We start from the raw sequence: 24,581 nt of genomic DNA, 5'->3' as shown, positions 1-24,581 counted from the left end.
CAATAATAAAATCATCATATTTTTTCCGGCACCTCGTGCCCACGTGTCATATCTGTTGCGGCGTGCAACCCGATCCCATATAACATTACCTGCCCGGCAATAGCCACAGGCTCACAATTTCAACATAAATTAGGCTATTATCAAGTTTACCGAAACAACAAGACAAGTTGCACAAGATATAAAAATAAACACAAGGAATGCCCCAACATCACATGAAAATTACCAACACAATAACTCCACATCATCATATATCATCCCTAACAATAGCCACCCTTATCTCTCCTATAGCCACCCTTATCACTCCTATAATAGCCTCTCTTATCCCTCCGCCCTGACAATATCAATAGCCACCCTTATCGCTCATATTATCACCCGTATCTCTCCTATAGTCACCCTTATCACTTCGTCTAGATAATATCTCAACACACATAACAACAGTGAAATATCACCCTTATACCCACATAATATCAACAGTAGAATGCCACCCTTATATCCTAAAAATAATAACTCAACAATTTACACATAATATATTATCACGGCAACATAACAAAAATCAATTCATATCACAATTTGCCCAATGGCCACAACCAATTTCAAAGATATAACAAATCAATTAATTTCACAACAAATAGCCCAAGGCTCCACACAATGTATATAAAACTTCAAAAACAATCAACAGAATAGAAAATAATCAGCATAGGGCAACACTTTCATTAATCAAAATTTTGATAATTATATTAACACTTCTTTTTAAACTCGTTTAATTAATTATTTGCAGAGAAAAAATCCATAATGAAATTAAATTACAGAAATATCAAACCATCAAACTCATAGAATTCACATAAATATACAGGTAACATTCACATCAAATCGTCATATAAAAACAAAATCAATAAATGCGAATTGAGGCATGGCAAATAGATGATTAAATAAACGCCAACAATTATCCAATTTACTACACAATATGCCCAAGACTTAAATTCAATAAATTTTGCACATATAGCCCAAGTACGTACTCATCACCTCTCGTACACGGCTTTTCACATTTCACAAATAGCACATAAGACTCGATGCCTAAGGGGTAATTCCCCCACTCAAGGTTAGGCAAGACACTTAACTTTTTGAAGTTATGCTGATATTCCAAAATTGCCTTCTTGCTTGAATTAACCTCCAGACCGCTCAAATCTATCCAAATTAGTTATATAACTTCATTAAAATTCATTGTAAATAATTCCGAATAATAATACGTCGACTTAAATATTTATTCCAAAAAGTCAACAAAAGTCAATGTGGGGCCCGCCTCTCGGAACCCGACATAATTTTCATAAAATCCGAACACCCATTCCGATACGAGTTCAACCATACAAATTTTATCGAATTCCAATAACAAATCATCCTCTAAATCTTGAAATTTCGTTTTTGAAAGATTTTGCGAAAATCTTGATTTCTTCCATTAAAATCAGAATTAAACGATGACTATAATCATAGATTCATGAAATATAAACACTTTAGGATATAGAAAACTTACCCCAACCAAGCTTGTAAAAAATCCCTCCAGAATCGCCTAAATCCGAGCTCCAAAAATCCAAAACGAAAATGGAAAAATGACCAAGTTCAATCCTTATGTTTCTGCCCAGTTTTGCACCTGCGGATACATTTGTCACACCTGCGAGCTCGCTTTTGCGAGAAAATTCTCGCTTCTGCGACGTCCACATGCCACTGCCCTCTCGCACCTGCGGAAGAGCTTCTGCTTATGTGGTCACGCAGGTGCGGAAAATTCATCGCACCTGCGACCTCTGCCCATTCCAGTCCAGGCTGCATCTGTGACTATTTTGTTGCTTTTGTGATCGCACACCTGCGACCATTTCCATCGCAGGTGCGATTGCACCAGAACTGGAAAAATTCCAGAATTCCTTCAAGCACAATTTTGGTCCGTTTAACCATCCAAAACTCGCTCGAGGCCCCCGGGACCTCAACCAAATACACCAACATGTTCCAAATTACAATACAAACTTAGTCAAGTCTTTAAACCACGTCAAAACGACGCCGAAATTACGAATCGCACATCGAATTATGAGTTTTCAAATCTTCCAACTTTTATATTTTGTGCCGAAACGTATCAAATCAATCCGGAATGACTTCAAATTTTGTACATAAGTCATAAATGACATAATGGATCTATTCCATTTTCTAGAATCAAATTTCAACTCCGATATCAATAAAGTCAACTCCCGATCAAACTTTCTAAAAATCTTCCATTTTTAAACTTTCGCCAAAATGCATCAAATTGTCCTACGGACTTCCAAATCCAAATCCGGACATACGCCTAAGTCCAAAATCACCATACAAAGCTATTGACATCATCAAAATTTCATTCCGGGGTCGTTTGCTCAAAAGTCTAACTCTGGTCAACACTTTTCATTTAAGCTTCAAAAATGAGAATTGTTCTTTCAATTTAATCCTGAATCATCTGAAAACCAAACTCGACCACACATGCAAGTCATAATACGCATCACAAAGTTGCTCATGACCATAAATCGTTGAACGACGCGTAAATACTTAAAACGACAAGTCAGGTCGTTACACATCTCAACATCCTCATCTCTGCTACCTTCATCTTCTAGACATGAGCTATCTTGACTGGCCAACACTCAGCCTCATACAACATCATTGGTTTGGCCACCACGCTGTAAAACTTACCTTTAAGTTTCGGTGGCACCTTCTTGTCACACAAAACCCTGGAAGCGAGTCTCCATTTCATACATTCCGCCCCAGTACGATGTGTGACACCTTCATCAATTGTCACGACCCGAAATTTTCCACCGATGGGACCGTGATGGTGCCTAACATTTCACTTGCTAGGCAATCCAACGTTAGAAAATTGTTAAACCAATTTCTTATTTCCATTCAGTAAATAACAATAACTAACTAAGATGAAATATAATAAGTGCGGAAAATCATAAAACTGTATTAATTACTACCACCCGGATCTGGAGTCACAATTCACGAGCATTCTAGAATTTACTACAAGTAATAGTCTGAAAGAAATACAACTATCTGAAAGAAAGAAAACAGTAGGACATAAAAGATAGACGGGGACTTCAAGGTCTGCGAATGCCGACAGATCTACCTTGAGTCTCCGGACAGCGGACCAATAGGAAATCTCGATCAACCTGAGCCGGTATCAAAATCTGCATAGAAAGTGCAGAGTGCAGCATCAGTACAACCGACCCCATATACTGGTAAGTGTCGAGCCTAACATCGGCGAGTAGTGATGAGGCTAGGACAAGACACCCACATATAACCTGAACAATATAATCATGCTAGTGGCATCAATAGTAAATAACGAAATAATGCAGAAATAATAGGAAGGGGACATACGGTGGGGAATATAACATAAATAGTGAGAATAATGAAAAGACAGAATTAAACGGAAAATCCTTAAACGAATTGAGCAATTAAAACAGCAAAGGAAAACTGCATGGCATCACCCTTCGTGCTTTTACTCTCAACCTCACCAAATAAATAAATAGAACGGCACGGCATCACCCTTCGTGCATTAAACCTCTCATAATATACACGACATCACCCTTCGTGCTTTACACTCTTCCTCACAATATAAATAAAGCATGCATGGCATCACCCTTCATGCTTTACACTCTTCCTCACAATATAAATAAAGCATGCACGGCATCACCCTTCGTGCTTTACACTCTTCCTCACCAATCACAGAATCGATAACAACAGATAAATAAGAGTATCAGAAAAGAACCAGTATTTTGACCATAATCAATAGCACAATGTAATCTTAACCTTGAATCAATATTCGAAAGTTACCAAATCTCAGTGAAACCAGATATGAGTCACCCAACATTTCAAATAATCCACTAAGCATGGATAGTAAAATTTAAGGCTACAAAATAGACAAGAATAAAATTCACTCGCATGCTATGACTCGACAACGACGCATAGATGCTCGTCACCTCACCTATACATCGTATTTAACAACCAAACACGTAGCAAATGAACACATAATATCTATTCCATCAAGCCAAAGTTAGACACAATACTTACCTCGCTCCGACGGCCACTTAATTCTCAATCACAGCTTTTCCTTTGGAATTCACCTCCAAACCACTCGTATCTATTCAAATATGACTCAATAATATCAAATATTGCTAAAGGAATCAATTATATTTCATAAATTAAATTTCCCAATTTTACTCCAAAAAGTCGAAAAATTGACCCCGGGCCCGCTTGGTCAAAACCCGAGGTTCGGACCAAAATTCTTTTACCCATTCACCCCCGAGACCGAATAAGTAATTAGTTTTGGAATCTGACCTCAAATTGGGGTCTAAATCCTCAAATTTCCGAAATTCCTAGTTTCTACCCTAACCCCTAATTCTACCATTGAAAGAAAATGGTTTAGAATCACTTACCGACACTTTGGGAAAGAAAAATGGCTCTTGAAAATTGCCTCTACCCGTTTGGTTCTTGAAAACTGTTGAAGAAATGGCTTAAACCCGTGTTTAGAGTCTGTTTTAAGTCACTGGATAGGCCTTCATCGTGTTCGCGAGAGGCCTGTTGCGATCGCGATGCACAACGGCCTAAGGCCTTCGCGTTCGCGAGTCTATCTACGCGTTTGCGTAAGGCAGCTCCCCCCAAGCCTTCGCGTTCGTGACCCAGTGGACGTGTTCGCGTAGAAGAACATGACTCCCCTCCCCCAAGTCCCTTAGACTATCGCGTTCGCGTGAGACAGATCGCGTTCGCGAAGGGTACCACCCCCAACCCTTCGCGTTTGCGACCAGTCCGTCGCGTTCGCGAAGAAGAAAATTCCCCTGCCCCCATTTTACCTTTCGCATTTGCGACACTACCTACGCGAACGCGAAGAAGGGCACACCAGAACAGCTGCTGCAGCTAAAATCTCAGATTTTCTAAGTCCAAAACATCCCGTGGCCTATCCGAAACTCGCCCGAGCCCTCGGGGCTCCAAACCAAACATGCACACAAGTCTAAAAATATCATACGGACCTGCTCACGTGATCAAATCGTTAAAATAACACCTAGAACTCTAAATTTAGCACCAAATCAAATGAAATTCTCAAGAACACTTAAAGATTTCTATTTTCTCAACTGGACGACCGAATCACGTCAAATCAACTCCGTTTCTCACTTAATTTCACAGACATGTCTTAAATATCATAATGAACCTGTACCGGGCTCCGGAATCAAAATACGGACCCGATACTAACAATGCCAAATATTAATCAATTCTTAAAAATAAATAATTTCCAAACTTTTAATTTTCATCAAAAATTCATAACTCAAGTTAGGGACCTCCGAATTCGATTCCGGGTATATGCCCAGGTCCCATAATTCGATATTTACCTACCGGGACCATCAAACCACGGATCCGGGCCCGTTTATCATAAATGTTGACCGAAGTCAACTAAAATCAACTTTTAAGGCAAAAATTATTATTTTCATTAGTTTTCACAATAAACGCTTTACGAAAACCTGCCCGGACTGTGCACGCGAATCGAGAAAGGTAAAATGAGATTTTTAAGGCTTAAGAGCGCATATTCGAGTTCTAAAGCATAAGATGACCTTTTGGGTCATCACATTCTCCACCTCTAAAATAACCGTTCTTCCTCGAACGAACATAAAAAAGTACCTGGGCTGGTGAAAAGGTGGGGATATCTACTCCGCATATCGGACTCGGACTCTCAAGTAGCTACCTCAATAGGCTAACCTCTCCACTGCACTCGAACTGAAGGGTAACTCTTTGATCTCAACTGGCAAACATGCCGGGCTAGAATTGCCACCAGCTCCTCCTCGTGAGTCAAATCCTTTTCCAACTGGACAGAGCTGAAATCTAACACATGGGACGGATCGTCGTGATACTTTAGAAGCATGGACACATGGAATACCGAATGAACAGCTTCTAAACTGGGTTGCAACGCAAGCTTGTAAGCCACCTCTCCCACTCTCTCCAGAATCTCAAAAGGTCCGATATACCTAGGGCTCAATTTGCCCTTCTTTCCGAACCTCATTACACCCTTCATGGGTGATACCCTAAGTAACACTCTCTCTCCGACCATGAATGCAACATCACAAACTCTACAGTCGGCATAACTCTTCTACCTGGACTGAGCTGTGCGAAGTCCATCCTGAATAATCTTGACCTTATCCAAGGCATCTTGTACTAAGTCTGTGCCCAACAACCGAGCCTCTCTCGGCTCGAACCACCTGATTGGCGACCGACACCGCCTACCATATAATGCCTCATAGGGAGCCATCTGAATGCTAGACTGGTAGCTATTATTGTAGGCGAACTCTGCAAAGGAAAGAATTGATCCCACGATCCTCCGAAGTCTATAACACAAGCACGGAGCATATCCTCCAAGATTTGAATAGTACGCTCGGACTGCCCCTTCGTCTGAGGATGGAATGCTGTGCTCAACTCAACCCGCGTACCCAACTCATGCTGTACTGCCCTCTAAAAGTGCGAGGTAAACTATGTACCTCGATCATAAATGATAGACACGGGCACACCGTGAAGCCGAACGATCTCTCGAATATAAATCTCTGCTAACCGCTCTGAGGAATAGGTAACTGCCACAGGAATGAAGTGCGCTGACTTAGTTAGCCTGTCCACAATAACCCAAACTGCATCGAACTTCCTCTGAGTCCGTGGGAGTCCAACAACAAAATCCATGGTGATACGCTTTCACTTCCACTCAGGAATATCTAACCTCTGAAGTAACCCACCAGGTCTCTGATGCTCACACTTTACCTGTTGGCAATTTAGGCACCGGGATACATAGGCAACTATGTTCTTCTTCATTCGCCTCCACCAATAATACTGCCTCAAGTCCTGATACATCTTGGCGGCTCTCGGATGAATAGAATACTGGGAACTGTGGGACTCCTCAAGGATCAGCTCACGAAGTCCATCCACATTAGGCACACAAATACAACCCTGCATCCTCAAAACTCCGTCATCTCCAACAGTAACGTGGTTGGCACCCCCGTGCCGCACTGTGTCTCTAAGGACAAGTAAATGAGGATCGTCATCCTGCCGATCTCTGATGCGCTCAAACAAAGAAGGCAGAGCAACTGTACAAGCTAGAACACGGCTGGGCTCAGAAACATCTAACCTCACGAACTGGTTGGCCAAGGTCTGAATATCCAATGCAAGCAGTCTCTCACCAACTGGAATATATGCAAGGCTACCCATACTTACTAACTTCCTACTCAAAGCGTCGGTTACCACGTTGGCCTTCCCGGGATGATACAATATGGTGATATCATAGTCTTTCAATAGCTCCAGCCATCTCCTCTGCCTCAAATTGAGTTCCTTCTGCTTGAACAAATACTGCAAGCTCTGATGATCAGTGAATACCTTACATGGTACGCCGTAAAGATAGTACCTCCAAAACTTCAGCGCGTGAACAATGGCTGCCAGCTCTAGATCATGAACATGGTAATTCTTCTCGTGAACCTTCAACTGCCATAAAGCATATGCAATAACCTTGCCACCCTGCATCAATATCGCACCCAGACCAATACGGGATGCGTCACAATATACTGTATAAGATCCTGAATCTGTGGGTAACACCAATATCGGTGCCATAGTCAAAGCAGTCTTGAGCTTCTGAAAGCTCGCTTCACACTCGTCTGACCACCTAAACGGGGCACCCTTCTGGGTCAATCTGGTCAACGGGGCTACTATGGATGAAAACCCTTTCACAAATCGAAGGTAATAGCCCGCCAAACCAAAAAAACTACAGATCTCTGTAGCTGATGTGTGTCTAGGCCAGTTCTGGACTGCCTCAATCTTCTTAGGATCAACCTAAATACCCTCTGTTGATACAACGTGACCCAAGAAAGCAACTGAACTCAACCAAAACTCGCATTTTGAGAACTTAGCATATAACTGGCTATCTTTCAGAGTCTGAAGAACGATCTGAATGTGCTGCTCATGCTCCTCTCGACTGTGGGAGTAGATCAAGATATCATCAACAAACACAACCACAAAGGAATCCAAGTAGGGTTTGAACACCCGGTTCATCAAATCCATGAATGCTGTTGGGGCATTTGTCAGCCCAAATGATATCATTAGAAACTCATAATGCCCATACCGAGTCCGAAAAGCTGTCTTAGGAACATTGGATGCCCTAATCCTCAACTGATGGTAGCCAGATCTCAAATCAATCTTTGAAAACACCTTGGCACCCTGAAGCTGATCAAATAAATCATCAATCCTTGGCAATGGATACTTCTTCTTGATGGTGACTTTGTTCAACTGCCGATAATCTATACACATCCTCATCGATCCATCTTTCTTCTTCACAAACAACACGGGTGCACCCCAGGGCGAGACACTAGGTCTAATGAAGCCCTTATCAAGCAAATCTTGCAACTCCTCCTTCAATTCTTTCAACTCTGGCGGGGCCATGCGATATGGCGGAATGGAAATAGGCTGAGTGCCCGGAGTCAAATCAATGTAGAAATCAATATCCCTGTCAGGTGGCATCCCCGGCAGGTCTACAGGAAATACCTCTGGAAACTCACGAACAACCGGCACCGAATCTATGGAAGGAACCTCCACACTAGAATCGCGGACATAAGCCAAATAAGCTAGACACCCCTTCTCGACCATATGCCGAGCCTTCACATAAGAGATAACCGTGCTGGTAGAATGGCCAAGATTTCCTCTCCACTCTAATCGAGGCAACCCCTGCAAGGCTAAGGTCACTGTCTTGGCATGATAATCTAATATAGCATGATAAGGTGACAATCAATCCATACCCAGTATGACATCAAAATCAACCATGTTGAGAAGATCTACATGAGTCTCATGACTCCCAATGGTGACCACGCACGAACGATAAACACGATCTACAACAATAGCATTTCCCACTGGTGTGGACACATACACAGGAGCACTCAAAGAATCACGGGGCACAACCAAATAGGAAGCAAAATAGGATGACACATAGGAGTAAGTAGATCTCGGATCAAATAGAACTGAAGCATCTCTACTGCAAACTGAAACAGTACCTGTGATAACAGGGTCAGATGACTCAGCCTCAGGCCTGGCTGGGAAAGCATAACACTGGGGCTGGGCCCCACCACCCTGAACTACATCCCTGGGATGCCCTCTAACTGGCTGGTCTGCACCTCTAATGGCCTGACCTCCACCTCTAACAGTCTGGCCTCTACCTTTGGCTGCCTGACCCCTGCCACTTAATTCCCAATCACAGCTTTTCCTTTGGAATTCACCTCCAAACCACTCGTATCTATTCAAAAATAACTCAATAATATCAAATATTGCTAAAGGAATCAATTATATTTCATAAATTAAGTTTCCCAATTTTACTCCAAAAAGTCAAAAAATCGACCTCGGGCCCACTTGGTCAAAACTCGAGGTTCGGACCAAAATCCTTTTATCCATTCACCCTCGAGCCCGAATATGTAATTAATTTTGGAATCCGACCTCAAATTGGGGTCTAAATCCTCAGATTTTCGAAATTTCTAGTTTCTACCCTAACCCCTAATTCTACCATGAAAACTCTAGATTTTAGATTGATAATTCATAAAATATAATGGGTAATTGAAAGAAAATGGTTTAGAATCACTTACCAACACTTTGGGGAAGAAAATGGCTCTTGAAAATTGCCTCTACCCATTTGGTTCTTGAAAAATGTTGAAGAAATGGCTTAAACCCGTGTTTAGAGTCTGTTTTAAGTCATTCGACAGGCCTTCATCGCGTTCGCGAGAGGCCTGTCGCGATCGCGATGCCCATCGGCCTAAGGCCTTCGCGTTCGCGAGTCTATCTACGCGTTCGTGTAAGGCAGCTCCCCCAAAGCCTTCGCGTTCGCGAGTTAGTGGACGCGTTCGCGTAGAAGATCATGACGCCGCTCCCCCAGGTCCCTTAGACTATCGCGTTCGTGTGAGATAGATCGCGTTCGCAAAGGGTACCACCCCCAATGCTTCGCGTTCGCGACCAGTCCATTGCGTTTGCGAAGAAGAAAATTCCCCTGCCCCCATTTAACCTTTCGCGTTCGCGACACTACCTACGCGAACGCGAAGAAGGGCACACCAGAACAGCTGCTGCAGCTAAAATCTCAGATTTTCTAAGTCCAAAACATCTCGTGGCCTATCTGAAACTTGTCCGAGACCTCGGGGCTCCAAACCAAATATGCACACAAGTCTGAAAACATCATACGGACCTGCTCGCGCGATCAAATCGCCAAAATAACACATAGAACTCTAAATTTAGCACCAAATCAAATCAAATTCTCAAGAACACTTTAAAATTTCTATTTTCTCAACTGGACGTCCGAATCACGTCAAATCAACTCCGTTTCTCACCAAATTTCACAGGCATGTCTTAAATATCATAATGAACTTGTACCGGACTTCAGAACTAAAATACGGACCCGATACTAACAATGCCAAATATCAATCAATTCTTAAAAATAAATAATTTCCAAACTTTTAATTTTCATCAAAAATTCATAACTCAAGCTAGGGACCTCCGAATTCGATTCCGGACATTCGCCCAGGTCCCATAATTCGATACGGACCTACCGGGACCATCAAAGCATGGATCCGGGCCCGTTTACTAAAAATGTTGACCCAAGTCAACTAAGATCAACTTTTTAGGTAAAAATTCTTATTTAAGATGAGATTTAAATAAAAATTCTTATTTAAGATCCCTATGCACGTGAATCGAGGAGGGTAAAAATGAGATTTTTAAGGCTTAAGAGCGCAGATTCAAGTTCTAAAGTATAAGATGACCTTTTGGGTCATCACATTACAATCTCCCCACTCCCCTGAATAATAGACCCAAGGTACTTAAAACTCCCTATCCTAGGGATGACCTGCGCATCCAGCCTCACCTTTCCTTCCCCTCCTTGAGTCTCGCCACTGAACTTACACTTCAAGTATCCAGTCTTAGTCCTGCTCAACTTGAAATCTTTAGATTCCAGGGTCTGTCTATATACCTCTAATTGCGCATTCACACCGTCTCGCATCTCGTCAATCAATACAATATCATCTGCAAACATCATGCACCACGGCACCTCCCCTTGGATGTGGCGCGTCAATACGTCCATCACTAGAGCAAACAAAATAGGGCTGAGTGTCGACCCCTGCTGCAACCCCATCATAACCGAATAATGGTTAGAGTCCCCACCCACTGTCCTCACTTGGGTCTTTACTCCATCATGCATGTCCTTAATCAACCTAACGTAGGCAACAGGTAAACCTTTAGCCTCTAAATATCTCCACAAAACCTCCCTCAGAACTTTATCGTATGCATTTTCTAAGTCGATAAACACCATATGCAAGTCCTTCTTTCTCTCCTTATACTTTTCCATCAATCTCCTAACAAGGTGGATGGCTTTTGTAGTCGAACGCCCCCGGCATAAACCCAAACTAGTTCTCGGAAATAGACACACTCCTCCTCACCCTTAGCTCTACCACTCTCTCCCAAACTTTCATAGTATGGCTAAGCAGCTTGATACCCCGATAGTTATTGCAATTTTGAATATCACCCTTGTTCTTGTATACAGGAACCATCGTACTCCACATCAACTCTTCGGGCATCTTTTTCGTTCTAAAAATGACACTAAATAACTTAGTGAGCCACTCCAAGCCTGCCTTGCCCTTACTCTTCCAAAACTCCACTGGAATTTCATCCGACCCGGTCACTTTGCCCCTGTTCATCTTACACATAGCCCTCTAAACTTCATCAACTCTAATACGCCTACAATATCCAAAGTCACAACGACTCCCCGAGAGCTCCAAATCACCCAGTACAATGCTCCTGTCCCCTTCCTCGTTCAAGAGACAATGAAAGTAGGTCTGCCATCTCCGACGGATAAGCTCCTCATCCAACAAGACTCTACCTTCTTCGTCCTTGATACAATTCACTTGGTCCAAGTCACGCGCCTTCTTAAGTCGGAAAGTGAAGACAAAAACAAAAGAAACCGAAGTGTTTGTTTGAAGCGACGACGATTCCAACTTCCAAATTCATGGACTTCTTCCGGCGACTCCACCAAAGATGACGACTTTAGAAGTAGCAGTAGTAATTTGATAAATCCTTCATCTTCGAAGAAACAAAAGGTGAGAGTCACCGGAGTTGAAGAAACCCTAGACGACCGTATCAGTCAATTGTCGGACTCACCGCTAGTTCAAATTCTCTCTTTATTGCCGACAAAGAATGCTCTAGCAACATGTATTCTCTCTGAAAGGTGGCGTTATCTCTGGATTTCTGTTCATGGAAAATGGATGGTTTTACCACTTATTTTTCCTTATTTAGTTGGTGAGTGGAAAACTTTTTCTGAAAAATATTTTTTAGTATTTGGTTAGAGAGTGAAAAATATTTTTTATGCTACTCTCCTCAGCCTCCCTCCCTTCCCCCAAGTCCCCATGTTTTCTTGCTCCCCCTTTCCCCAATACCCAAAGGAACTAATGTGCTACTTTATTTTTTTATGCAAAAATAACATTGAAATTTGTGCTCCATAACTAAAAAGAAAATACACTTTTTTTGGTTGAAAAAGAAAGCACTATTTCTACAACATGAAAATAAAGTACTCATTTTATTGAAATAAAAGAAAATACTTTTTCTACATCATAAAAAGAAAAAGTACTCATTTTGTTGAAATGGAAAAAAATACTTTTTTTATATCATGAAAAGAAAATAATTTTTTTTGTTGAAATAAAAGAATTTTTTTTTTTACATCATGAAAAGAAAGTACGTTTTTTATTAAAATAAAAAACTTTTTTTATATCATAAAAAAAAAAAAATCTATCTATAACATAAAAAGAAAGTACTATTAATAATATTTTTATTTAGGGTGGGGGTTGAGGGGGTGGGGTGGGTAGGTGGGCGCGGGTTGGGTGGGTTAGAGCGTGGGGGTGGGTTGGTGGGAGTTGGTGGGGATGGGGAATAGGGTGGGGGAGGTTGAGAAAAGTTTTGGAAAATATTTTCCATTCTCTTGATAGGGAAAATATTTTCCTCCAATTGGAGGAAAATGAGTTTACGGGGAGCTGTTAGGTTGCCCTAGATCCTCCAGTAATTGTGTGATTATCTTCCAGGATTGAGCTATCCAGGACTAGACCGTAAAAGATGCGGCATTCAGAAATATGAATTAGCACTATATGACACAAATTTATAATTTGTTAGCACAAGTTTTTGTTTGATTTCCTTCATAAAAAAAATATTTTCAGTGAAAGTAAAAAAAAAGGAGAAGAATAATCATTTGACTATTGTATCATAAGACAAAAGAAAAATCACCTTCAAATAAATAAAGAGCTGAGTCATAGCGTACGAGGGATTTAACAATCCGGAGAAAACAAAAATATTAAACTTGTGCTAGTTCATTATTTCTTAAAAATGAAAAAGGAAAATTTTTTGCTTTGCGGGACGGGTTTATGCGAGTTGGTGCGGGGCGGGACGGGGCGGGTTTATGAGGGTTGGTGTGGGTTGAAAACATAAAATTTTGTTATGCGGGGGCGGGGCGGGGCGGGTTGAAGTCTTTGAGGGTTAACTCTAAACCCGCCCCGCAACCGCCCCGCCCCGCCCCATTCTACGACATTGCATGCAATAAATCACGCAATAGGACACATGGAACTTGCATCAAGTTTTCCAAGCTAAAGATTGGATACTGATTAAGCTACCATGATTGCTAAATCTGAGACTGTATTTTCTTTATTTTAGCTAGGTAGTGAAGCAAGTTAGATGCTGAAACACTTCTTTTTTACTGTAGCCAGATTGTATGAGAAATATAGAATATGAGAGATTGTACCATTCTATATATCTGTTTGATCTTTGGATGAGTTCTATGTTTTCTGATTTGTTGCGCTATTAAATTGAACTTTTGAAATTTCTTAACAATCTAGTGTTTAAATAAACAATAGTGCTAAGTTTAGAGATCCGTCTATTATTTGACCAAAAGCATTTAATGAACAGAACTTCTTAATGTCAAGTATGAGTGGTCCGTCTTGTTGAACGGAAATACTGCATGAAAAAAGAAAACAATTTTCAATAAGCAAGAGAAGCAAAATTTAGTTTTTCTTTACAAAGAAAAAAGTTTTTCTTTCTTTGTATTAGGCCTCAAAATGTGTATAACTAACCTGCTTTATACTGGACTTTTGGTATTAAATTATGTAGAGTCAGTTTCACATTATAAATAGTCGGGTCTCTGTATTCATATAAAATAGTTGGCTATTAGTATTTAGTTAAATGCGTATTTTGAGTGCATCATACTATATTACTATGTACCATTATATTTAACACCAAAGGAAGTGTGACATCAGTAATCAGATTATTAGTACAGTACATAAGGCCTCTAAATGACCAAAAGATACATTCTTTATGATGTTTAAGATCCATTCATTAAATGTCATAGTTGTTCCTTTTCTTTGCTCATTATTTTAAAAGTGCTTCAACACTTTTTTGACACTGAAATACATTATTGTAGCAGACCACTAATATGCCTTTATAAACATATATTTATTACACCTCCGTCTCAAATTATCTGCCGTGGTTTCTAAAAATAATTATCTCAAATTATTTGTCATTTTAGAAGTTCAAGAGTAAATTAATTCTTTTTTTTTTCCTATTCTACCCTTAATATTAATGTTCTTGAAGACTACAAATACCTTAATTATGAGTAAGTATTAAATAAAGAGAGATTATAGTTTAAGACATAAATAAAGGTAAAATAGTCAAAAACCTTTCCTATTTAATATTTTCTCAAGAGAGGTATAAAAGACAATCTTTTTTTCATGTTTTACCCCGATCATTAATTACTCATTTTCAAAATTATTTCTCAAGACTTTTGAAACGCTATTATTATTAGGGGTTATATGGTAAAATACATACCACAATTATTATTTCTTAAGGGCGTAAAAAATTTAAAGTGGACAAGTAAAAGTGAACGGAGTAAATAGTATAATACTTTTATAATTCCAGGCATGTCGTTGTAAAGTTGATCTATAACAACGTAACATATAGTTTTCCATAGCAAACTCGATACAGTAAACTAGATAATAGAATAATAACATGCTTTAATAAGTTTAATTACACCAGTAGTGTAAAATTCTTTACATCGTATTGTGTATAATTTAAATCCGTCCAATAATGCCTTGTGGTCATTCTTGCTTTAATTTTTTCTCCTTTAATTTTTGGGAAATCTGACATTTCATTTTTCATTATTGTTTTGTGGTTGTTTTGTTTTTTGTGCAGGATAATACAGGTGCTAACCATGATGAGTTCTATTAAATGTCAATATTGTAATTATAGTAAATTTAGTTATTATTGTAATATATGCAGGCCTATTTCATAGGTGCTTAATTGGAGAGCAATTTTTTTTTTTTTTGATTGGAGAGCAAGTTAGGGTTTTGTTTATAGGATTTTGTTTTTCCTTTTCCACTGGTATAAATAGATGGTTTGATAATAAATGTCGCACCTCCTTTTTTTGAGGAATAGGGAGTTTTTTCAATCAAAGTGATATTATTCGAAATTGAATTATTTATTTAATTAGAGTCGCCATTTAGAATAATTATTAGGGTGTCCCAAGTCACTGGTTTATTTTAAAATCCCAAATCAAGGAAATTGACTCTGTTTTACGGTCCGCTAAACACAGAAGACCGGGTAAGGAATTCTGTTAACTCGGGAGAAGGTGTGAGGCACTCCCGGATTCCGTGGTTTTAGCACAGTCGCTTTAATCATACCTGACTCAATTAATTATTTAATTACGTATGTTAGAACCTATCTGCGCTTTACCTTTTTACCGCTTTTAATTGTGGCGTTATGGATTTATCTTTGAAACGGATCACATGTGCGTAAATTCGTTTTATTTGGGGCGCTAAAATCATGTCACGCGTACGTGTACATAATTAATCATGCCTTATTAATTAATTGGACTTTTCGGCCAAAGTCGCGCGAACGCATACTTTGATTTATTTGGGAAAATCATAATTATGTCACGCGAACGTGTACACAATCATGATAATAGATTAGATGGCCTAAAGCATTCTACGCATATTCACAAGTTATTTATTCTATACCAATTTGAGATTATTGTAAGGCTAAAGTTATGAAAGATTATTGTGAAAAAAAATAAATTTAATCACTAGAAATTATTTATAGCTTAAAGTTCTTACTATTCTATCTGCTTACAAAATTTGACCCAGCTGGTGATTTATTAATTTTGGCCCAATTGTCCCTAATATAGAAACACCATTTTTTAAAGCCCAAATTTCCAATGTAATGTCCAAAACTCAATTTTGGTTCCTTCTTAAAAATATCCCACGAAATTATAGGTCCAAAACTTATTTCTTAATCCCAATACCCATATGCATTTAATTATGGCACAAATCCTTTTAATCCCAACTAAAAAAACTCAAGACTTACTTAACAATCAACTTGGCCAATAATTCATCAATTACTACAAATATTCTTAAACCACCAACTAATAGGATTAATGAAAGTGAAAACCAATAGGAACACACAAACACATGGATAATTCCAACAACTATTTAGTAGGCTACTTCATACAATGATTTTATCAAAATAAACTCAACCAACAACTTAACACAAAGCAATATATCAATAAACGAGATCAAAACTAAATAAAGATCGGGCCTTTATTGCTTCACGATTAAATCGTCTACAACAACAAACTGTGAGTGCTTGACTAGACCTCGACCCAAGACGCGACCCTGACCTCACTGGACTTCTTCATCTTAAGAGAACAACGACAATGAATGAAGGTGCAGCTGCGGCATTTTTAAGGTTGAAAAGAGCGGTTATAGTGGCCGGTTTCATGAGGTGATTCGCTACTGATTTTTGGTTGTTAAAAGTGTAAAAATAGCCCGTCTTCGTGGATCTTTTGGAGCTACTTTTTCAGGAGTTTAGGGGCTGATTTCAACTGATTTTTGTTGCTTTTTGGCTATTTTCGTAGCTGATTTTTGCTGGAAAAAAGGGGTTATTTTCTTGCTGATTTTTATTACCTCTTTTTGATGTTTTATTTTTTTCCAACTATATAGAGGGTTTTGTTTTATAAGAGAGATGAGAGAAAGTGAATGAATATTGTGTGTGTGTTCGTGAAGGGATTGGGGATATGGGACAAGGAGTGGGGGACAAGTATTGGGAGACATGAGTGGGGGACAAAGAGTGGAGGACATGAGTGAAGGACATGAGTGGAGGACAAAGAGGGGGACATGAGTGGGAAAGTGGAGTGAGCACACACGTAAGAAAATGAGAGCGAAAATGATGGAGCGAGAAGTGAGATATTGGTGAGATGAGTGAAAATAAATTCAAGAATAATAAAAAATTAGGTGCTCACAATTAAAAAAAAACGTGAGAAATTCTCCCAGGAATTTGCTACTCTTTTCATTTTAGCATGGAATCAGAACCATATTATTTCCAAAATCCTTAATTATTGTTAAAGACTGTATATTACTCAAATATGAAATAATAATACAAATTTAACATAAGACATGAATAATTTTATGATTTAATTGTTAGTAATTTGTCAAGTTTAGTGTAGATTCACAAGCACAAGGATAAAGGAATTATATTCAAGGTTAAAGGAATTATATTTAAGGTTCTTTCTTGTTTCCATGTTTTGATTTCGTTTATTTCTATTTGGTTATATTTTGCTGGAGTAGAATAGAAGCTTGTATTTTTGAATTTGAAGTTATAGGAATTTTTCTTAAAGTTATCTCCACGATAAGATCATAATTCAGTTGCCGAAAATTTTGTTAAACTTTATTACTGTTTTAAATTTTGAATAGCTATTTGCAATTCAAATTTATTTGGTTGCTTTTAGTGCGCAACGTAACGTTCTTTATCCGAACGTTGCCTTATTTTTGTATAAATAAGTTTGATACATTATTGAAAAAAGGACAGTAACTAATTTTTCTTTTTTCAAACCAGATATCTACACTCTTTTTTTCTTTTCTCTGCTTTGTGGAAATGAAGAAGTGTATTGATAATGGTGTCTTAAACCGAGTCATGATTAAGGACAAATTTCCATTTCCATTATTGATGAACTGCTAGATGAGTTGCACGGAGCACAGCTTTTTTCAAAGTTAAATCTTTGCTCAAGCAATGATCACCAGATAAGAGTTCAACCTTCTAACGGACATTATGAATTCTTGGTGATGTTATGCGGTATTACAAATGCTTCATCTACCTTCCACTCTCTTATCAACGAGGTACGAAAATTTGTTTTGGTTTCCTTTGACGAAATTCTAATTTATAGTAAATATTCAGAGGATCATTTAAAGCATTTGGAAATTGTCTTCTCACTTATACCAACTCATAAGTTGTTTGTCAACCCAAAAAAAAAAAATTTTGGCTTGAGGTCAGTTAAGTACCTTGGCCATATTATATCTAGCAATAGTGTTGCAGTGGGTCCTGAAAAAATTAAAGTCATCACTAAATGGCCAAAACCAACAACTCCTAAAGCCATGAGTGAGTTTTTGGGACTTTGTGGCTATTACAGGAAATTCATTCAACGCTATGGACAGATAGTTGATCCTCTTACACAAATGCTCAAAAAGGATAGATTTTTGCTACTGAAAAAGCTTTTACCAAATTGAGGAAAGCAATGAGACAAGCTCCTGTTCTTGCTTTGCCGGATTTTTCAAAAACATTTGTATTTGAATGTGATGCTTCAGGCTCAGGAGTTGGTGCAGTTTTGAAACAAGATCGTCCTATTGCTTTCTTTTGTGAAGCTTTACATGGGCAAAATTTGTTGCTTTCCACTTATGACAAGGAAATCCTTGCCTTGGTTTTAGCTGTTCAAAGATGGAGGCCTTATCTTTTTGGTAAGCAATTCATTGTTCAGACGGATCATGAGAGTCTCCAGCAAAAAATTTCAACTGCAGCCAATCGACGTTGGCTATTTAAGCTCATGGGATTTGACTTTGTTGTGGAATGCAAGAATAAAGGGAAAGAAAATATCGCGGCTGATGCACTTTTTCTAAGAAATTCTGAAGTTGATGGCAATTACTTTACTAGTTCTAGGGTGCCTAGAAACAATAAAGAAAGAACATTCGACTAGCTCCAACGTTCAACATTTGGTTCGAGATGGAGTGTTGTATTTCAAAGGGCGTATTTATCTTGACGAGGAATCTCCTTTATTAAAGGCGATTATTGAACAATTCCATAGTAGCACACATGAATGTCTTCATAAGACACTTCATCGTATTCGGGCAATGCTTTTATTGCAAGGGATTGAGGAAAAAGGTTGAAAAATTTATTCCCGAGTGTGATGTTTGTCAAAAAACATGTTGGTGATGAACTCAGCTTTCCTGGAAGTATAAACTTTATCAGTTTCTTAATTTTGAGTACTTGTTTGAATTGAAGTTTTATGTTTGTTGCTTTTAGAGCAGCATGTTCTTACTCGAACAATGTTTTTTTTTTCTTTTGTTTAAATAAGACTAGTATGTGTTGAAAAATGGCAGTCACATCCCGTGTTTATGTACTACTCCTAAAGGTAAAAATGGTGATTATACAAATTTATGTTACAATCTATTGAATATTCAACATCTACATTTTAACCGACTAAAGTATATAGAAATGATCTAAAAATTTCTTTGGCATTGCCTAAAAAGCATCAATCTACACTTAAAAGTTGAAAATAGAAGGCCAAAAAGATCCATTCTTTATTGTTCTTGATCATTAGCTACATTTAATATCCAAATAGAAAAACACTACTAAAAGCTTCTTACTGAATAACAAAGATTATGCTCTTCAAGGTCTAACATGCCATTTTTTTCACTATACTCTAGTAACATTTGGTAAGAAAAGCAAAACGCAAAGAGTAAGTTATATGCGCTTACCGTATAAAAAATATTTATACGGTCATATAACTTAAAATCACAAATATCAAGAATATTTAAAGGATTCCCACCTATTAGCCAAGATTGTCCTGATTTCTATAGAGTGAAACAAGGCTCCCAGCAAAAGCTAATTTTCTTACAAAGTAGTAAGACGAATATCTCTCTTTCGTATCCACTGTAACATAGAACCAGTTCATCTTCAGGACATGTCAAAAATATAGCATTATCACTTTCATTTCTCCAAGTTATTTGATCTCCGCATTGCTGATCCCTTCTTCTATTATATGAATAACCCACCTTAGTGATCACTTCATTTTCCAAATCAATAGCTACATATATAACTATCCGAGCACGAATTCTTAACCCTTTTCTAAGAATTGCGATTCAAAGAGTAAATTTTATGAATCCGCAAATCGGACTTTCTCTCATGTTTTACTATCCTCAGTACTTTACAATCGTTAGTTTTAGGAACATAGCCAAAGCCAAAATCAACAGCAACATATCCCAAATGAGTTTTTGGCTTAGGCAAAGCTTTGAATTCCTTAGTTAAAGGGTTCCACAAGTAGACAGAAGAAACATGGGAAGATAAAGGTCCACAAATACAAAGTATACCATTAACAGGTTTCAATAGAACATGCTCTAGAGATAACAATTCTATTGGAATCTTGAATTTCCATTTCACATCACTGGGGCTTCTAACATAATTGTAACTCAATAGTGTGTAATTTTTATCAGAAACTATGTTGATATGAGTGGCGATTTCGGGTGTCATAATAGAGAACGCGAAATAGTAAAAGTGAATCTAAATTTTGACTGATAGATGGTATAATGATCCTAATGATAATAATCTGTACATCAAATTGATTGTACACCATATTAATTATAACGAGTCTTGTTACTATTAATTTGACGCATTCAAAATACGCATTTGTCCAACTGTTTCATATGAATATGAACCATTGGAAGTTTGATACAAACAGTAAATAAATTAAGTACCAAGAGCCCTTGTCCAGTATAAAGCAAGCTGGTTATACATTCAATGAAAGCATAGATTTGAGGCCTAATCCACGGAATGTTGAAGGGATAAAAAAACTTTTTTATCTTTGTAATGATTTTTTTTTGCTTTTCTTGCTTATTGAGAACATTGCTTTGTTTTTGTGTTACTTTATTTTTCTTCTACAGGCATCTCTAAATTTTGCACTAATTTCTATTTTGACAGTTTATCGTATCGAATAACTTGTTTTGGTTTCCTATCACTATAATAATTGGTGTAAATTTAACGGATCGTAGTATATTACTTACTACTAGTGCCCTCTTTTTTATGTTACTAACTTACCTGCTTTTGTTTCTTAATGAACCTAACAATATACTACAGAGTACAAATTTTCTTACACGGTAAGCATATAAAAATTAGGTTTACATTACTCTTTGAGTAAATTTCTTGAATAGTGATCCAACTTATAAGAATATTCTATTAAAGTCACTTTTGTTTTTTTTAAGACAACAAAGTCACCCAACTATTTTGTTTTGACTCAGAAAATAAATATCATACATTTGACATGCCAAAATTTCATTTTCTAATAATAAACCTACCCATGATCCCATTTTTTAATAATTTTATGTAATGACTTCTTTCTGTAAATCTATATATGAGTACTTCATCTATTGCAGGCAAGTCAAAGTATGTAATAGTAACCAATTAGTAATAATATTTCCTTTATTTACAACAAAGAAAATTATCATATGCTAAAATCTTTTATTTTGAACACTCTTTCAATATATTTTATTCTATGAAGATAATATTGATTTGAGCGCTAGACTTTGACGTCTCAATGTACTAGAATTATCACTTCAATATCCGTCTTCCATTATATCTGTTTGTGTGAGGAGGACGTCCTGCAACGCAGTTAACATTCTTTGCTTCATCAAGAATATATTTTGCTAGCGTTTGGTCATATATTTCCAAATTTATTTTGAAAAATATAATTTTGATGAAGTTTGTTTTGAAGATAAAAATGTGTCTGGACATCAGTTTTTAAAACATATTTCACTTTTTTCTCTTTTGAAAAAACGTGAAACATAACTTATATTCACAAGTTTTAAAAACTATTACAAATACCCAACATTATCTTCATCAATAACATTCATTATCATTATCACAAACCATATTCCTGAACATAAATAAATTTGGTACAAAATTATCACTTATATAATGAACTACATAATACACTATCAGATGACCGAGAAGACGAAGCAACATTGTTACAAAATAATAAACAGTGGGCTTTTTTTATAAAATAGAAAAGTGTGAGGCAATTTTTAAAAATATAATAGTAATATTTTGGGGCAAAACCAGTTTGGGTGAAATTTTCCAAAATATGGATAAAATTATGAACAAACATGTATTTGCCAAAAAAGAATTGGAAAAAATTTGGCAAAATCTATAACCAAACGGGTCCTTAGTTTTCTGGTTCGAGCCGTTGAAGAGTTTATGTTGTCTCGGTAGGGAATAGTCCAATCTATTCCACCAGTGGTGCAATATGAAAGAGTTAGTATAAAGTTGTCTTTAATAGGGAGCGTTTTACCATAATATGAAATTTTTAGTGGAGAATTTGGATTTAATCGGGGCTCAATAGTGACGAGACTCAAATATGTGTAACTTTTTTGAGTCAAAATTTAATAGTTAAGTAACTTTATTATTTCAAATAAATAAAAATAATTTTGATAGAATATTCGTATAAGATAGGTGGCCATATAAAGAAAGTGACTTTATTATTGCATTTTTATTTGCATCAATCCTAAAATGTTAGTATTTCTGAAAAAGAGTTGCTCCATTTGCCATTTGATAAAATATTCAATTTCTTTGCGTCAAATCTAATACTAGTAGTCAAACAAAAAACAAAGAACACAAGTTGTTGAGTGAGGAGACGATTCTAAATCCTTTTGTACCCAAAATTAATATCATGGCTTCTTCCGGCGACTCCAGCCAAGATTCTGCCGGTGACTCCAGCTCAGATTCTTCCGGCGACTCCAGCCAAAATGACGGCTTTACAAGTAGTAGTAGTAGTAATTTGATAAATCATCCATCTTTGAAGAAACAAAAGTTGAGCGTGACCAAAACCCTAGATCGAATTAGTCAGTTGCCGGACTCACTGCTAGCTCAAATTCTCTCTTTTGCCTACGACAAAGGATGCATTCAAAACCTGTATTCTTTCTAAAAGGTGGCGCTACGTCTGGGCTTCAGTTGATAACCTCAATTTCACTCGTACAAGTTACCGGAAAACAAACGATTTCGTATGCTTTTTTGACTATGTGATAGCTCATTTTGTTTCTTCCAAAATAAAAAGATTAAACCTCGACTGCAGTCGCCTGTCTCGGTACAAATCGCATATGAGCCAGTGGCTTAGTTTTGCTGTTGAAAAAAAAGTGGAAGATTTTGTGTACTGGTCAAATTCTAATAGAAGCGGTTGCACATTGCCTGAATCTTTCTACACCTGTTCCTCGTTGGTAACATTACATTTGACATTTTATTGCTTTGACTCTGGAGCCGTCATAAAGTGGAATTCTTTAAAGAGCATAAAGTTGGAGTATTTGGTGTTATCCGAAGAGGATATTGCAAACTTAGTGTCAGGCTGTCCTGCTTTAGAAACTATGGAATTTGATTCTGTTGGAGGATTTCTTCGAGTGGAAATTAATTCTTTAAAATTGAAGAGACTGTATTTGAAAGGTTTTACGTTTCCTAGTGATGGACGAGATCCAACCTTGGAAATTGTTGCCCCGTATCTTCAGCATTTGGAGATTTCAGGAGTTCATCTCAAATGTAGGCTTTTGTAGATGTGTCTGTTTACCCGAAAATTCGGATAACGTTAAATTTAAATATGGCTCTAAGGGTATGCAAATTCCTTTGATACAAAATAACAATACAGGTATTTTTGCTATAAAATGGAAATGATGGACGGGAAGACTGAAATGAATTAGAAAAATAAGCATAATGAAATCTTAATATATCTTGGAGGACCTATGTCTATTGCAGTCTATCCCCCTTTTTATAGTAGAGGGTCACTGCTTTATCTATAACAACATAATAAAATAATACATATAGTGGAGGACCCATGATGGTTTGTCTCTTCCTTGATTCTCGCCAAGATTCTCTCCCTCGGTGCGGTTGTAACGGCTCTTGTCTGCGAGCTTGGCACTGGCTCGAGCTCGGTGTTAGATCGAACCCCCAGTCTTGGTTCGAGCTCGGTTCTGCCTTGGGGCATCGATATTCGGGGCCTGTGTCGATCGGTGTTGCCCCGTAGTCCGATTCGGACACGGGCTCGATAATGATATCGAGTTTTGCCGTCGATTGGTCTTATAGCTCGAAGCTCGACGTCCCTACTTCGGAATTCGTCCGAGCTTGTCACATGGATACCCTTCGATTGAAACGTCATTGTCTCGACCGGTCTTTATGATGAGAATCGATTTTGACCGTACACAGATAGTCCCCTCGTTTCTCGAAAAGGATGTGGCGAGGAACGATATGATTTCCCTGCGGCTCGATCAAATTTATGCTGACGTTTCTATCGAACCCGATCTTGACGTATGTGATAGCTGTCCCATCAGCTCAATTTTACCGAAGTATTTAATGTGTGTCAGACGGTGGTCGGCCACCGCTGATACCGAACCGTCGTGCCTTAGTCTATAAATAGTCTTTCCATACAACCT

The 24,581-nt window shown here is 37.9% G+C and overlaps 1 protein-coding gene across 1 annotated transcript; it reads left to right on the top strand.

Moving 5' to 3' along the window:
* Window positions 1–23,264: 23,264 nt before the first annotated feature.
* LOC107792502 (F-box/LRR-repeat protein 25-like) lies at window positions 23,265–23,708 on the top strand. The gene has a single exon (XM_016614724.2). The coding sequence runs from the start codon at window positions 23,265–23,267 to the stop codon at window positions 23,706–23,708; it is 444 nt and encodes a 147-aa protein (XP_016470210.2).
* Window positions 23,709–24,581: the final 873 nt, after the last annotated feature.

Source organism: Nicotiana tabacum, chromosome 12, assembly GCF_000715075.1.
Source record: "Nicotiana tabacum cultivar K326 chromosome 12, ASM71507v2, whole genome shotgun sequence".
Taxonomy (NCBI): Eukaryota; Viridiplantae; Streptophyta; class Magnoliopsida; order Solanales; family Solanaceae; genus Nicotiana; species Nicotiana tabacum.
Note: the sequence above shows the minus strand (reverse complement) of the source record. Positions and strands in the feature narration are given on the sequence as shown.

Excerpts from the sequence above, each read along its gene's own strand:
- LOC107792502 (XM_016614724.2), top strand. The coding sequence starts at position 23,265 with ATGAGCCAGTGGCTTAGTTTTGCTGTTGAAAAAAAAGTGGAAGATTTT.